The sequence below is a fragment of the Oryzias latipes genome, chromosome 18 (genome assembly GCF_002234675.1).
Source record: "Oryzias latipes chromosome 18, ASM223467v1".
Classification (NCBI taxonomy): domain Eukaryota; kingdom Metazoa; phylum Chordata; class Actinopteri; order Beloniformes; family Adrianichthyidae; genus Oryzias; species Oryzias latipes.
In genome coordinates, this window is record NC_019876.2 from 296,089 (window position 1) to 309,594 (window position 13,506).

The window sequence follows — 13,506 nt, forward strand, 5'->3', positions numbered from 1 at the left end:
CCGCCTTTGATCTGCTTCCCGGTCAGGGCCGTGTCCACCTTATGCGGGGCCCGGGGAGGGGCGTTAGGGGGGGGGGGGGGGGGGGACAGGTCCCTGAAATCTATAAAACCTTTAAACCAACCAGATTTCAAGGATAACAAACTAAAAGTTTATTACTACATTTCAAAACAAAAACATTTAAATGAACCAAACGACGTACTCTAAAGGCCCGTTCACACCGGGACGAATTTCGTTGGCGAAAACGCCTCGTGACTAAACAAAGGGCACCAATGAGAGTGTGCACACCGACGCGAAAAAACGCCACGCGTCAAAAAAAAAAAAACGCCTCAGGTTCGTTTTTTTTTTTTGACGCGTCGCGTCGAAATCTATTCGACCAATGAGAACGGCGCTTTTGCACACGTGTCTGGAGCTTCTGAAGTTACAGTAAAACACAACTTGGGGGCGCTCAAACACAAAACTGCCTTGCTGAGCACACATACCAGCGAAGAAGATAGACGCCGAGTAGCGTCTACACAGCCGTGAAGCAATAATGACGGCCATTCTAAAATATCCCCGAACCAAACACCAGTTGGAGCTACTGGTGCTTGAAATATTCATGTTTTCTTTGTTTGATTCTGACAAGCGCGTAAATACTTGCTCTCTTCCTCTGAGTGAAAAGCGACTTTAAGAAGCGTAAAGTTGCGCAGCGCCACCTTGTGTACAGGAGTGTTTCTGTTTACATTAAGCGCCATCTAATGTCAGGGAATGAAATTGCATGTTCGCTCGGCTCATCGTCAGCGAAAATCGCCTGGGTGTGAACACAAAAAACGCTGGCGAATATTCGTCCTTGGTCTGAAATGTTACTAGTCTTACAGCAGTTTTCAACCAGGTTTTCTTCTCAGAATGCATCTGAACTTCCAACTAAGTGGGAACCTGTCGTCTTGACTGGACCCAGCAAGCTTTTTTTTTTTTCCTCCCGATTGTTCTGCTAAACAATGTTGTACCTTCGTTTTTTTTTTGTTTTTTGTAGGGCCTTTACAGTGATGAATGCAAATAAATACAGAAGTTATTTAAATAAGTTTCCTTTCAATTCTAAAGTAATTACACTAAAGATTAATTAAAAAAGTAATGAAAAAAAAAGACTAAATAATGATTTAAAAAAAAGACACCTAGAGGATTCTGGGTAAAAACCAGGACTGCAATATACTAAGAAGAGCTGCATTAACCTGATTTAAGAGAACACCTCTACTTACTGGTCCGTGGGCACATCACCTTAAATACAAAATGAAATACATTTTTATGTTGCAACCAGGACCCGGTTCCTGTTTTCCGGGTTTTTGCCGCGACATGACGAGCTAACAGACTGAAAATAGACATAAACCTTGTGGAGAGACGACCGTCACGCAGAAATGATGGAGAAAAAACTTTACAGTTTTTGTGTCAATCCAGATGCACCACTGCAGACGGACCGCAGACCACCGCAGACGGAGCGCAGACCACCGCAGTCTACTGCAGACGGACCGCAGACGGAGCACAGACCACTGCAGATGGAGGACAGACCACTGCAGACGGACCGCAGTCCACCGCAAACGGAGCACAGACCACTGCAGACGGACCGCAGTCCACCGCAAACGGAGCATAGACCACTGCAGACGGACCGCAGACGGAGCACAGACCACTGCAGACGGACCGCAGACGGAGCACAGACCACTGCAGACGGACTGCAGTCCACCGCAGACAGAGCACAGACCACTGCAGATGGAGGACAGACCACTGCAGACGGACCGCAGTCCACCGCAAACGGAGCACAGACCACTGCAGACGGACCGCAGTCCACCGCAAACGGAGCACAGACCACTGCAGACGGACCGCAGACGGAGCATAGACCACTGCAGACGGACCGCAGACGGAGCACAGACCACTGCAGACGGACTGCAGTCCACCGCAGACAGAGCACAGACCACCGCAGACGGAGCAGTGTGACGTTGACGTGGACATTTTAAATTCCAGGGTCTGTAAAGGTGGGCCTCCAGTTTTAACCTCTAGTGGTCAGAGGAGGAACTGCAGCCTTTGGTTTTCTGGTTGGCTTTTATTTTGAAAGCAGACTGTTCATCGTGAGAAACCATCAGCATTCAAACAGCAAAATGTAAAGAAACCTCCTTCCTGCATAATTCTGCATTTTTGTTTTCTGGACTCTGACCTTCGGATGACCTTCATGAATCTCAAGGCCAGTCTGTGACTGAAGCTCTGCATGTTGTGGCTGCCTCATGCTGAAGGTCATCTCTGGACCGACCGCTGCTCCCCAGCTGTCTGCTCTGCCCCCCCCCTGCAGGCTCAGAGTGACGCGTCATCATCACCACGTCAGAAACGACGATGTTCAGAAACAAAATCAGGATTTTATTGTCATGAAAGTAAAGATCCAGAGATCACGTCTGAAGATCACAGATGTTCCAGAAGATTCTAACTCAACTAGAAGCTAAACTTGGACTTCCAGGTAAGCAGAAAGCCACTGCTCCCCCCGCCGCTGAAGGGGGCGGGGCTTGTGCTCCCTCAGGCTGGGCTCAGCAGGTAGTAGAAGGCGGCGGACAGCAGCACGCCGCCCAGCGGGACCAGGACCACGAGGACACGCCTCCTCCACCGGGCCGCCCTCTCCTGCTCATCGTCCACCTCCTCCCTCCTCCGGCGCTTGTTCCTCCTCCCCCCTCGCTGCTGCCGCTTCTCAAAGGCCTCCAGCTCCTCCTGAGGAGGAGAACCATGTTCAGCTCAGAACAGAACCAAACTCCAGAACCTCACTGGGTTTGCCGGCTAGACTGCAGCTCTTAAGTCTGCGCAGACGGGACAGTCTGCAGGGGGCGGGGTTTAACCCCCCCACCAACCATCAGACGGTCAGGTCAGGTTCTCCAACGTCTCAGAAAACATCAGAAATTTTTGTCCCGGTTCTGTAAGAATGTCAGAACCTTTCAGCTGTTCAGGTGTTTGTTAGGCTCCACCCCCACCTGCAAGTCACAGGTGAGTTTGGACTGACCTGCAGCCTCCTCTGCTCCTCCTCCTCTGCGGCTCTTAGCTCCGCCTCCTTCAGCTGCACAAACACACACAGCAGTCAGAGTGCGTCCAGGTGAGAACAGGTGAGCCGTGCAGGTGCGTCTTTACCTGGCTGAGCCGCTGCCTCTGCTCTCTGCACACATCATCACACTGAGGGGAGGACTGGGAGGACAGGGAGCACGGCACCTCCTGCACACACGTATGACCACAGCTGAAGCTCCGCCCCCATGTGAGCTCCTTCAACCACAACGTCTGCTCCTCACCTTCCTGATCCTCCTGCAGGAGCACCGCAGCTTCACCTTCTGGTGACACGTCTCCTCACACACACCTGGATGGCACACCTGCTTACAGCGATGGCCGCAGCCCAGCTACACACAGAGACACACAGAGACACACACCAGAAGAGCTGCAGTGACTAAAACAAACATGGCTGCCTCCTTCAGCTCCTTCCAGACACTGGAGATCCTCCATGAGACAAAACAATCCCACAATTCTTTGGGGTCATGTCAGAGAACGTGACATCAGCAGTTGGAGCGAGGCTCCAGAGGAGCAGGAGTGTCTGGGCGTTTCCTCCGTGACCTTACAGTCCTCCTCCAGACATGTGGAGGAGATCAGGACGTGATCCGGTCCGTGTCGGAATCTAAACACTAAATCACTGCCAGGTGGAACCAAACAGACACGGCGGCGCCACAGAACCGAGTCCCGGAGGAGACGCTGCTGCTGTTCTGCTCCAACTGCTGGACGGCCGTGATGCAGTTGTGTTAATGTTGTGTAACAGTTGTGTTGGTCACAGCACTGATGGTCACTCATACAGAACCGTGTTGGGAATACTGAAATGCTCCTGCAGAGCATGAGAACATGGCAGACGCTCCACCACAGAGCCGTCTGTAAACTGGAGCTTATTTCCTGGTGAAGAGTCTGACAGGAGTTTACTGAAGTGAAGTCTCTGAGACACAAAGTTCTATTTACCACAACCAGATGTAGACATGAACGAGTTGTGTGTCAACATGAAGCAGAAACGTGACTGACATGAAATCAGAACCATGGAGTCTACAGACCAGAGACGGAGGAACACAACATCACAACCAGCAGGAACACCAGGCTACACAACACCTGACATGCTTCTGTGGTTGTGTTCCTCTGTGGGACTCTGGTTGTGTGGTTGTGTTCCTCTGTGGGACACTGGTTGTGTTATTGTGTAGTTGTGTACCTCTTTGGGACACTGGTTGTGTAGTTGTGTACCTCTTTGGGACACTGGTTGTGTAGTTGTGTTCCTCTGTGGGACACTGGTTGTGTGGTTGTGTTCCTCTTTGGGACACTGGTTGTGTTATTGTGTAGTTGTGTACCTCTTTGGGACACTGGTTGTGTGGTTGTGTTCCTCTGTGGGACACTGGTTGTGTGGTTGTGTTCCTCTGTGGGACACTGGTTGTGTGGTTGTGTACCTCTTTGGGACACTGGTTGTGTGGTTGTGTACCTCTTTGGGACACTGGTTGTGTTATTGTGTAGTTGTGTACCTCTTTGGGACACTGGTTGTGTGGTTGTGTACCTCTTTGGGACACTGGTTGTGTGGTTGTGTACCTCTTTGGGACACTGGTTGTGTGGTTGTGTACCTCTTTGGGACACTGGTTGTGTGGTTGTGTACCTCTTTGGGACACTGGTTGTGTGGTTGGGTACCTCTTTGGGACACTGGTTGTGTGGTTGGGTACCTCTTTGGGACACTGGTTGTGTGGTTGGGTACCTCTTTGGGACACTGGTTGTGTTATTGTGTAGTTGTGTTCCTCTGTGGGACACTGGTTGTGTGGTTGTGTTCCTCTTTGGGACACTGGTTGTGTTATTGTGTAGTTGTGTACCTCTTTGGGACACTGGTTGTGTGGTTGTGTTCCTCTGTGGGACACTGGTTGTGTGGTTGTGTTCCTCTGTGGGACACTGGTTGTGTGGTTGTGTACCTCTTTGGGACACTGGTTGTGTGGTTGTGTACCTCTTTGGGACACTGGTTGTGTTATTGTGTAGTTGTGTACCTCTTTGGGACACTGGTTGTGTGGTTGTGTACCTCTTTGGGACACTGGTTGTGTGGTTGTGTACCTCTTTGGGACACTGGTTGTGTGGTTGTGTACCTCTTTGGGACACTGGTTGTGTGGTTGTGTACCTCTTTGGGACACTGGTTGTGTGGTTGGGTACCTCTTTGGGACACTGGTTGTGTGGTTGGGTACCTCTTTGGGACACTGGTTGTGTGGTTGGGTACCTCTTTGGGACACTGGTTGTGTTATTGTGTAGTTGTGTACCTCTTTGGGACACTGGTTGTGTGGTTGGGTACCTCTTTGGGACACTGGTTGTGTGGTTGTGTACCTCTTTGGGACACTGGTTGTGTTATTGTGTAGTTGTGTACCTCTGTGGGACACTGGTTGTGTGGTTGTGTACCTCTTTGGAACACTGGTTGTGTTATTGTGTAGTTGTGTACCTCTGTGGGTCACTGGTTGTGTGGTTGTGTACCTCTTTGGAACACTGGTTGTGTTATTGTGTAGTTGTGTACCTCTGTGGGTCACTGGTTGTGTGGTTGTGTACCTCTTTGGGACACTGGTTGTGTGGTTGTGTACCTCTTTGGAACACTGGTTGTGTTATTGTGTAGTTGTGTACCTCTGTGGGTCACTGGTTGTGTGGTTGTGTACCTCTTTGGAACACTGGTTGTGTTATTGTGTAGTTGTGTACCTCTGTGGGTCACTGGTTGTGTAGTTGTGTACCTCTGTGGGTCACTGGTTGTGTGGTTGTGTACCTCTTTGGAACACTGGTTGTGTTATTGTGTAGTTGTGTACCTCTGTGGGTCACTGGTTGTGTGGTTGTGTACCTCTTTGGGACACTGGTTGCCACAGGATCCCAGCTGCACCTTCAGCTGCGCATCCGCTGCAGTCAGCTTCCTGCAGACGATCATAAAACTTTATCGTCACGCGGCGCTCTGACATCACTGAGCAGTGCGTGTCCGTGCGCACTCACGTGCACTCCACGTAGAGCATGCTGATCTTGCAGTGGCAGCGCTGGCGGATCATTTGGTTGCAGGGGGGGCAGTCACCTGGGTGACAGGGGCGGGGGCAGGAGTGGGGGCAACCGGGTGGGCGTGGCCTACTGCAGCCCTCCTCACACCCCTCACACTGGAAACACAGCAAACGCTCAGCGGCTGCAGAGTCCGTCTGCGACGACGACCCTGAGGGTCTCACCTGGTCGTCGTCGGTAACCAGGTGACACTTCCTGCTGCAGTGGTGGTTCCCGCACGCCAACGGACGTCCACAGGGACACCCGCAGGAAAACGGACCCTGACGACAACACGGCACCGGGGTGACCTGCACACACACACACACACACACAACAGCTGGTCTGAAGGAGGACCAGAACCGACCCGACCAGGATAAGCAGACTGGAAGGGGTTCTCACCTCATGTTCTCCAAAACAGGACCTGAAACACAAACAGAACCTTAAGCATCAGGTTCCCTGCAATCACATGATCTCCAGAATGCCCCGCCCCCAAATGAAGCAGGCCTCACATCCTGGACCAGTTCCTGACAGGAACACTGTTCTGGCATGCGGGTTCTGATGGGTTCTAGTCTCCTCAGATCTGGAGCCCACATGTGGACAGACGTGCAGTGGGTCTGTGGTTCTCATGTGGGTCAGTTCTACTGGGTCTGATACCGACCCTTCCATCAGGTTCTGTCAGCACACAAACGCTTATGAAACACTCATAACAAGCCCCGCCCCCAGCCGCAGATCCTATGCAAAGATCAAGCTCCGCCCCCTCTGCTGTGTTTGTGTTCCTGATGTTTTATCGCGTTTGTGAATCGGTTTGATTTATTTCCCGCCCCGGCGGCAGCAGGAAGTGGTTCCTGTCAGGATCTGATCTGGATGGGTTCTGGCTCCTGGACCTACGTTGGGATGGGGACTTGGCACGGGGGGCAGGGCAGCGCCTTCTTCATGAACGCCGGTTCTGACGGCTGCTCCCACGGACCCGCCAGCTGAACCTAAACACAGAGAGGAGGGGTCAGGGCCCGGCTGGAAACAGGAAGTGTGGTTCCAGAACAGCCAGAACCAGAACAGAACCCACCTGCTGGGACCGAACCAGAACCAGGTCATGGCACGGCTGTGGGCAGGTGTGGCTGCAGCGGGGGAGGGGGAGGAGGCACAGCTGCCTGCAGGGGGGGCAGGGCCCCGGGTGGCACCGGTGAGGCTCCCTGGAGGGGTGATGGCAGGAGGGGGGGCACCTGAGGACACCAGAGAGACACCTGCGGATGGGCGGAGCTCCGTGAACGTGAAGCCCCTCCCGCTGGCGGTGGTTTACCTGCAGGCCTCTTTGCAGCGCGGCGGCTTGGTGGTCCTCTCTCGACCACACGGGACGACCAGCACGCTGGCGCCGCAGGAGCAGCGCACCTCCACCGTCTCCGGACACGGATAACAGCTTCCTGAGGAGGCGGGAAACCTCACTGATGCAGGAGAGGACCTGCAAACCAGGCTGTGCGGCAGCGGCCCCGCTGGTTCAAACCCGCAGGGCCGCTGCCGCACAGCCTGCTGTTTGCTGGAGAAGACCCTCCACCAGCAAACAGCTGGCTGTGCAGCAGCGGGTTCAAACCCACAGCGATGTCGGCCCTCACAGTGAAGATCAGGAGGCTCCGCCCCCTCCTCTCCTGATCACCATCAGAGCGCCGCGTTCGGCTGACCTTCAGCGAGTCGCCCAGACTCGTGCTCCGCCTGACAGATAAGGAGGCGCGGCGTCCCGTGAAGGTCATCAGCTCTGCTGTCAGATGTTCTGGTGCTGGAAATAACCCGTCTGCACTCGGCCCGGTTCCTGTCAGTGACAGCCCATCGACCCGGACGGCTGTGAGTACTGAGCATGCTCAGTCCAGCGCTGATGAGCAGCTCTTGACGTCCCGTTGATCCTCCAGAGGGTCTGCAGGTGTCAGCTGACCCGCGGTGACCTCACGGACGGTCAGGACGTCAGCCCACAGTTCTGATCCGACCCGGACACAGCACAGCCGGGTCACAGAGGTTAGAGGCTCTGGTTCAGGAACCAGTGGAGCTGGGTCGGTTCCCCGTCAGGGGCCGAGTCAGGACAGCCTCGGTTCTCTTTAAAACCACCCCCTACTGGACCAGAACTCTGGGCGTGGCTTATGTGGCATCTTCAGTCTGACAGCAGATGATGTCATCATCGCATTCGCCACATTCACGTCTGACTGCGTTTAGACGGACGGAGTGCACGCCACGTCCTGACCAACGCCAATCAACGTTTAAAAAAATCATGAAATGGGAGGGGCACAAGGCCTGAGGGGGGATAAACCACGCCCACATCTACAGGTAAAGATCGTACTGACATCTGTCAATCAAAAAAAACCCCGCCTACATCAAGCAGAAACTGAAGTCTTTCATGTGGAGTAAAAGTCAGCGCTGTTGCCATGGTTACTAACAGAGGTAGAAGAACAGCTGTGGGAACAGGGAATCGCTCTAGAACCAGGCTGGTTCTGTTCTGGACTTCATGTAGGTCCAATCTGCTCTGGCGCCGAGGATTCAAACCTGCAACCCTGAGGAGAAGGGACTCCTTTAACGTTTGGGTGGAGGAGAAGACTGTGGAGGTCCAGATCACCTCTGCGTACTGGACGGGCCACCACTGTAGAACTTTACAGAACCCCACCAGGACTCACAAAGCCCAGACTCCACAGAAGAACCAGAACCAAAGTCCTAACATCAGCGTCTCCATGAAGACACAAACACCACAGAGACGTCCCACCATGGATTTGGACCCACAGAACCGGGTCAGAGCCCCAGACTCCAGCCTGACATGTGCGACACAAGAGAGACACACAACCACAGCAGCACAAAGACACACAACCGCAGCCTGTCAGCGGCGCCGTCTGTCTGCCGCTCCAAAAGCTCAGAGCGACCAATCAGCTGCCAGATCCACTCAGGAATGAAGCCGGCTGGTTATCCAATCAGAGCGCAGACATCTGACCTCACATCAGACACACAGGAAGCCGTCACTCACACCACTCTGTAGGGAGGACAGGCTGTTGCTGTAAGCAGCCTGTCCTCCCACTGTGTGTGTGTGTTTGTGTGTTATCACATGCCAACAACAACACAACGTTCTCCACAACCGACCAATCAGGAGAGGAACCCAGAAGGTCCAAACCATGAAGCAAGTCAGATGAATCAGAAACTAATAAAGAAACTGCGTGTGTTCAAATCTGGTTTCTATCCTTCAGAAGAGTCTCCTGCTGCAGTACTCTAAGCTGCCTGTAGGGGGAGACGCCTCCTGGACCGAGCAGAACCCAGACCCGGTTTCTGCTCTGAACCTCTTCTGCTGCTTCAAACAGTCCAGTCTCAGCTTCTGGGCGTTACCTTGGTGACAGACAGACGGACACTTGTGGTTGCGACATCCCAGAGTTCGCCCGCAGCTCTGGTCACAGGGGGGGCAGTTACCGGGGCAACACTGAAACAGAGAGCATGATGGGAAGCAGAGAGCGGAGCTCAGGTTAATACCCGTGAAAATGTCACACTGCAAACGCGATAACGGCGGCAGACGAGACCCTGCCCCATATCGACCTTCAGCCATCACATGGAGCGGCATGAGTGACATTTAGGGGAGTGGGAACAGCTGCTGCCAGCAGAACACCCCCACCTGAGGAGGCCCCCCCCTCACCTTCCTCCTGCACTGGTGCCTCTGGCAGTTCCTGGTCTTTGGACACTTGGAGTCGCACAGGTACTCCTTATGACAGGCCGTCTTCTTCCGGTGTTTGCCACACCTGCACTCCCTCTCCACCTCCTGCAGGCACAGCAGAGCGTCACGTGTGAGTGCGTGCCTGCGAGTGCGTGCATGTGGAACAGCTGCGCGTGTCCGTCACCTGTCGGCAGGTCTCACAGCTGCCGCGGTGACACCTCATGGAGCAGGTGTGCTTCAAACAGGACAGCGGGCGGTCGCAGGTGTCTCCACAGGGGGGCACCTCCTCCGTGCACGGCAGAGACGACCCTGCAACCACAGACAGGTCAGGAGGAGGCGGCGTGGGCTCCGGGCGGCGCGGAGGAGGCGTCCTCTCACTGGTTTTGCCGCAGGGACAGGATCTGCTGAGCGAGCGGGGGCAGGGGGGGCACACTCCATCATGACACACCTGTTCACAGGTGTGATTCCCACAAGAGAGGGGGGCGCCGCACACCTGAGAGACACAATAACACACATCCGCTGCTTCAGTCATCAGCTCAGACCTGCAGTACCGCTGATGGACACCAGGTGGAGCCAAAGTCTTTGAAGGTAAAGCAAAAACGTTCCTTTAAACTCGTTTAGACTTCTCTGACTCACAGAAACCCATCAGACATAACTCCAACAGATTCTGAGACAAGTTTCTGAGCTCAAATATGCAGCATTTCCAGTATTGAAGTGGTTTAATGTGAACTCTGGCAGAAAGCAGCCGAAGCGCCAGAATCTGTTGGGATTACAGTCATTCAGAGACCAGCAGAGGTTTCAGGATCGTTTGCTGATGATGGGTGAACAGATGTAATGAATCACATCCTTCACCAGCTTTTCTCCTCTTAGTAAATCAGAAGCGACGCGGTTTCCATGGAAACGACAGACTCACCTGCGCACAGGTCCAGCGGGGGCCGGCGCAGGGCCGCTCCGCCTTCTGGCGGCCGCACACGCAGCTCTGCAGGCTCACTCTGGGACAGGGGGCGCACTCTGACACAAACAGATGCGCGTCAGCGTCCAACCAGGGGGGGCAGACCGGGAGCTGGGCGGGGCTTACCTGAGTGGCAGGGCTCGGAACAGGTGTGCTGCTGACAGGCCAGCAGCCTCCCACACCTCTGCTGGCAGGACCAGGCCTGCAGACGCACACACACACACACACAGCTGGTCACACGGACGCACAACAGCCCCGCCCCCAGTCCCCACCGTCAGAGCTCACCTTGTTGCTGCAGCGGCGGGGGAGGGGCTTAGCTTTGCCACACAGGCAGGAGACGGACACCATCTTGGGACAGGGCGGACAGGGACCTGAAGGCGGCACACAGGGTCATGTTTTTCCAAAAAGCTGTGTCCTGATGCACGGGGGGGATGGGGGGGGGGGGGGTCGTGTTCGGTTACCGGGGTGACACAGCAGCAGACAGGTGTGGCCACAGCTGGGCTTCAGCTGCCTCTGGCACACGGCGCCGCAGGAGTGAGGGACCAGCCAGGGGTCGGCCGGGGGGTCCTGCAGCTTCCCGCAGTAACACGTGTACCTGAACGCACCACAGAGGAACAGTGACTCAGCAGAAATGACCAGGAGAAGGGGGGGGGGCTGGGGTTCTGCTCACAGCCCCCCTCTGGAGGACGGCCTCACCTGCTGGGCGTGGAGCTCGGCGGATACTCCGTCCGGCACTTTGGACTGAGGAGAAACATGAAACCGGTCCAGATCATCCAAAGAACCCAGAACCTGGTTCAGAACCGGGTTCTCCTGAAGAACCCTGCAGCTCTGCTCAGGAACCAGAGGTTCTGCAGAGCCTTAGATCGTCCCCATCGAGGTTCCCACCCACATTTAGAACAAACCCGACCCAAACGTCCCCAGAACCCAGAGAGGGGAGGGGCTCCTCACCACGGCCACGGGTGGTCCCGCTGCCCGAAGTCTTCATCGGTCACGGAGGACACGAGGAAGACCGAGTCTCTGGCCCACTTCTGGATGCAGGGGAGGTGGAAGAGGGAGAAGCAGCCGCCGCAGCTCCACACCTGCAGGCGGAGGGACAGGTGTGAGGGGGCGGAGCTTGATGTGCTGTCCGATGATCGGCGGATGGCGTGCGCCACTCACCGCCTGCGTCCTCCTGACCGAGGCGATGCAGATCAGGCAGGTGACGGCTCCGGACTGGAACAGCTCGCTGACGTACTGACCGGTCCGGGTCAGAGCCGAGGCGTCGCCGCCTGAACCAGAGCGCAGCGGTCGGTTTACAGACACACGCCCCTCCTGACCCCGGCGCCCACTCACCCGTCTGGTCGGTGTACGTGGTGAAGGTCGACGCCAGGATCCTCCCTCTCTGGCCCTCCTTCTGGTTCCCGTCCTCGTTCTCCTCTTCATCCGAGGAGGAGGAGGAGGAGGAGGAGCTGACGTGGATTTCCACCAGTCTCTTGGCAGCCGCCTGGTTGGACCTCCGGATCTCCTCAAACTTGCACTGGACGGCGCCAGCTGTGTCAGAGAGCAGAGGAAGGTTACAGGTGCCGGTCCGGTACCTGCTTCATCCATCAGAACTCTTCCTCACCCTGAGGAAGATCCGGGCCCGGGTCCGTCCTCATCCCTCCGCCTCCCCGTCCTGGGACCGCCTTCTCCTTCTGCGAGGGGCGGGGTCTTTCATCCTGAGTGTTCTGGCCACGCCCCCGCCCCCTGCCCTGCTGTCGCCAGGCGGGCTCCATGGCAACCGCCTCCCAACGTCCAGCCTCACCTGCACAGCCTCACCTGTGAAGTCCCAGAGAGAAAACCACCATGGAGTTAATGGAGTTACTGAGCTCCGCCCCCTGAACGGCCACCAGGTCCGTCCAAACCCAATGACTCAGCAGAACCGATCCGGTCCAGACTGATCCATTCATCACATCGGAACGTGAGCAGTGCGCATGCTCCAGTCCCACGGCATGTGCAGCTCTAATGACCGCAGTTAAAAGAGCCTTTTTCTGGTTAAAATACTCCACAACGTCCAGTGACGTCACACAGGTGAACTAACGCTGACGTGAACACACCTGTGCAGGTTCAGAGTCCACTCTGAAAGCCCTCCTGTGTTCAGTTCATGCTGTTAGCCGCCGGCTAGCCGCTGTAAGCTAACAACACAAGAGGAAAAGGCGCCTGAACTACGTCACTTCCTGTAAGCGGCACTTTGAAGGACAAACGGAGCGTTCATGAGTTTAAACACTTCGGTTCGGACTCAAATAAAAGTTCATCTTTCAGAAGTTTGAAGTTGACCCACCTCTGCAGGGAGAATCACTGTGTTGCCTCCTAGATGTCATGCGCAAAGTATCGCCATGCACTCTGGTATTTGTAGTTCTTAAGCGGAAAATCAAGTGGAACATTCCCATTAAAAACTACAATTACCACAATCCTGCGGAACCTTTTCGGACACCGAAGCAGCCAACCTTCAGGTGTGACGTGTCAGCAGCAGACGGACCGGGCCTGAATCCTTTAAAATGACGGTTATTTTTAGATTATAGACAGAATTTAGCCAGTTAAATCATTTATTCAGAATAGATTTAGATTAAACATCGAAACTCTGTAGTCTCTCTGCTGCTGTTCCCCTGAAACAGTCACATCTTTTCTGTTATTGTCCTCAAGTTAAAGTGTTTTAGCAGAAGATTTATGATTTCCTTCATTCAAGAATAGATTCTTGTTTAGTTTTATTCTGAAAGATGTCCTTTTGGGTCCAATATCAAATAATATACAAAAGACTCTGGTTTACTTTGAAATCTGTTGCTCATTTTGGCCAACGTTCATTTTCACAAATGTAAATTCTCTGGTT

General features: G+C 54.4%; 1 protein-coding gene across 3 annotated transcripts; it reads right to left on the reverse strand.

The window, feature by feature from the left end:
* Positions 1 to 2,355: 2,355 nt before the first annotated feature.
* On the reverse strand, positions 2,356 to 13,153 carry nfxl1 (nuclear transcription factor, X-box binding like 1). Of its 3 annotated transcripts, XM_023966046.1 has the most exons (25): positions 12,961 to 13,127; positions 12,265 to 12,458; positions 11,994 to 12,191; positions 11,820 to 11,929; positions 11,610 to 11,740; positions 11,358 to 11,402; positions 11,123 to 11,256; positions 10,947 to 11,032; positions 10,788 to 10,863; positions 10,623 to 10,720; positions 10,088 to 10,202; positions 9,894 to 10,018; positions 9,692 to 9,814; positions 9,391 to 9,481; positions 7,343 to 7,463; positions 7,109 to 7,265; positions 6,934 to 7,025; positions 6,445 to 6,466; positions 6,231 to 6,353; positions 6,010 to 6,164; positions 5,864 to 5,933; positions 3,285 to 3,389; positions 3,130 to 3,210; positions 3,005 to 3,058; positions 2,356 to 2,718 (listed from the first exon to the last, which is right to left on the reverse strand). In XM_023966046.1, the coding sequence occupies exons 2-25, from the start codon at positions 12,413 to 12,415 to the stop codon at positions 2,530 to 2,532; spliced, it is 2,652 nt and encodes an 883-aa protein (XP_023821814.1). In that variant the 5' UTR covers positions 12,416 to 12,458; positions 12,961 to 13,127; the 3' UTR covers positions 2,356 to 2,529. The 3 variants fall into 3 exon arrangements, with proteins under 3 accessions (XP_023821814.1, XP_023821812.1, XP_023821813.1); XM_023966044.1 differs by having other exon boundaries at positions 6,010 to 6,353; positions 12,961 to 13,153; XM_023966045.1 differs by having other exon boundaries at positions 6,010 to 6,353; positions 12,737 to 12,974.
* Positions 13,154 to 13,506: the final 353 nt, after the last annotated feature.

What these genes read in the sequence shown, in the direction of transcription:
- nfxl1 (XM_023966044.1), bottom strand. Translation starts at nt 12,415, where the DNA reads ATGGAGCCCGCCTGGCGACAGCAGGGCAGGGGGCGGGGGCGTGGCCAG. An exon ending in CCCGCCGCTGCAGCAACAAG is followed by an intron (nt 10,864 to 10,946) that starts GTGAGCTCTGAC and finishes GTGCGTCTGCAG; the next exon opens with GCCTGGTCCTGCCAGCAGAG. An exon ending in AGAGGCAGCGGCTCAGCCAG is followed by an intron (nt 3,059 to 3,129) that starts GTAAAGACGCAC and finishes GTGTTTGTGCAG; the next exon opens with CTGAAGGAGGCGGAGCTAAG.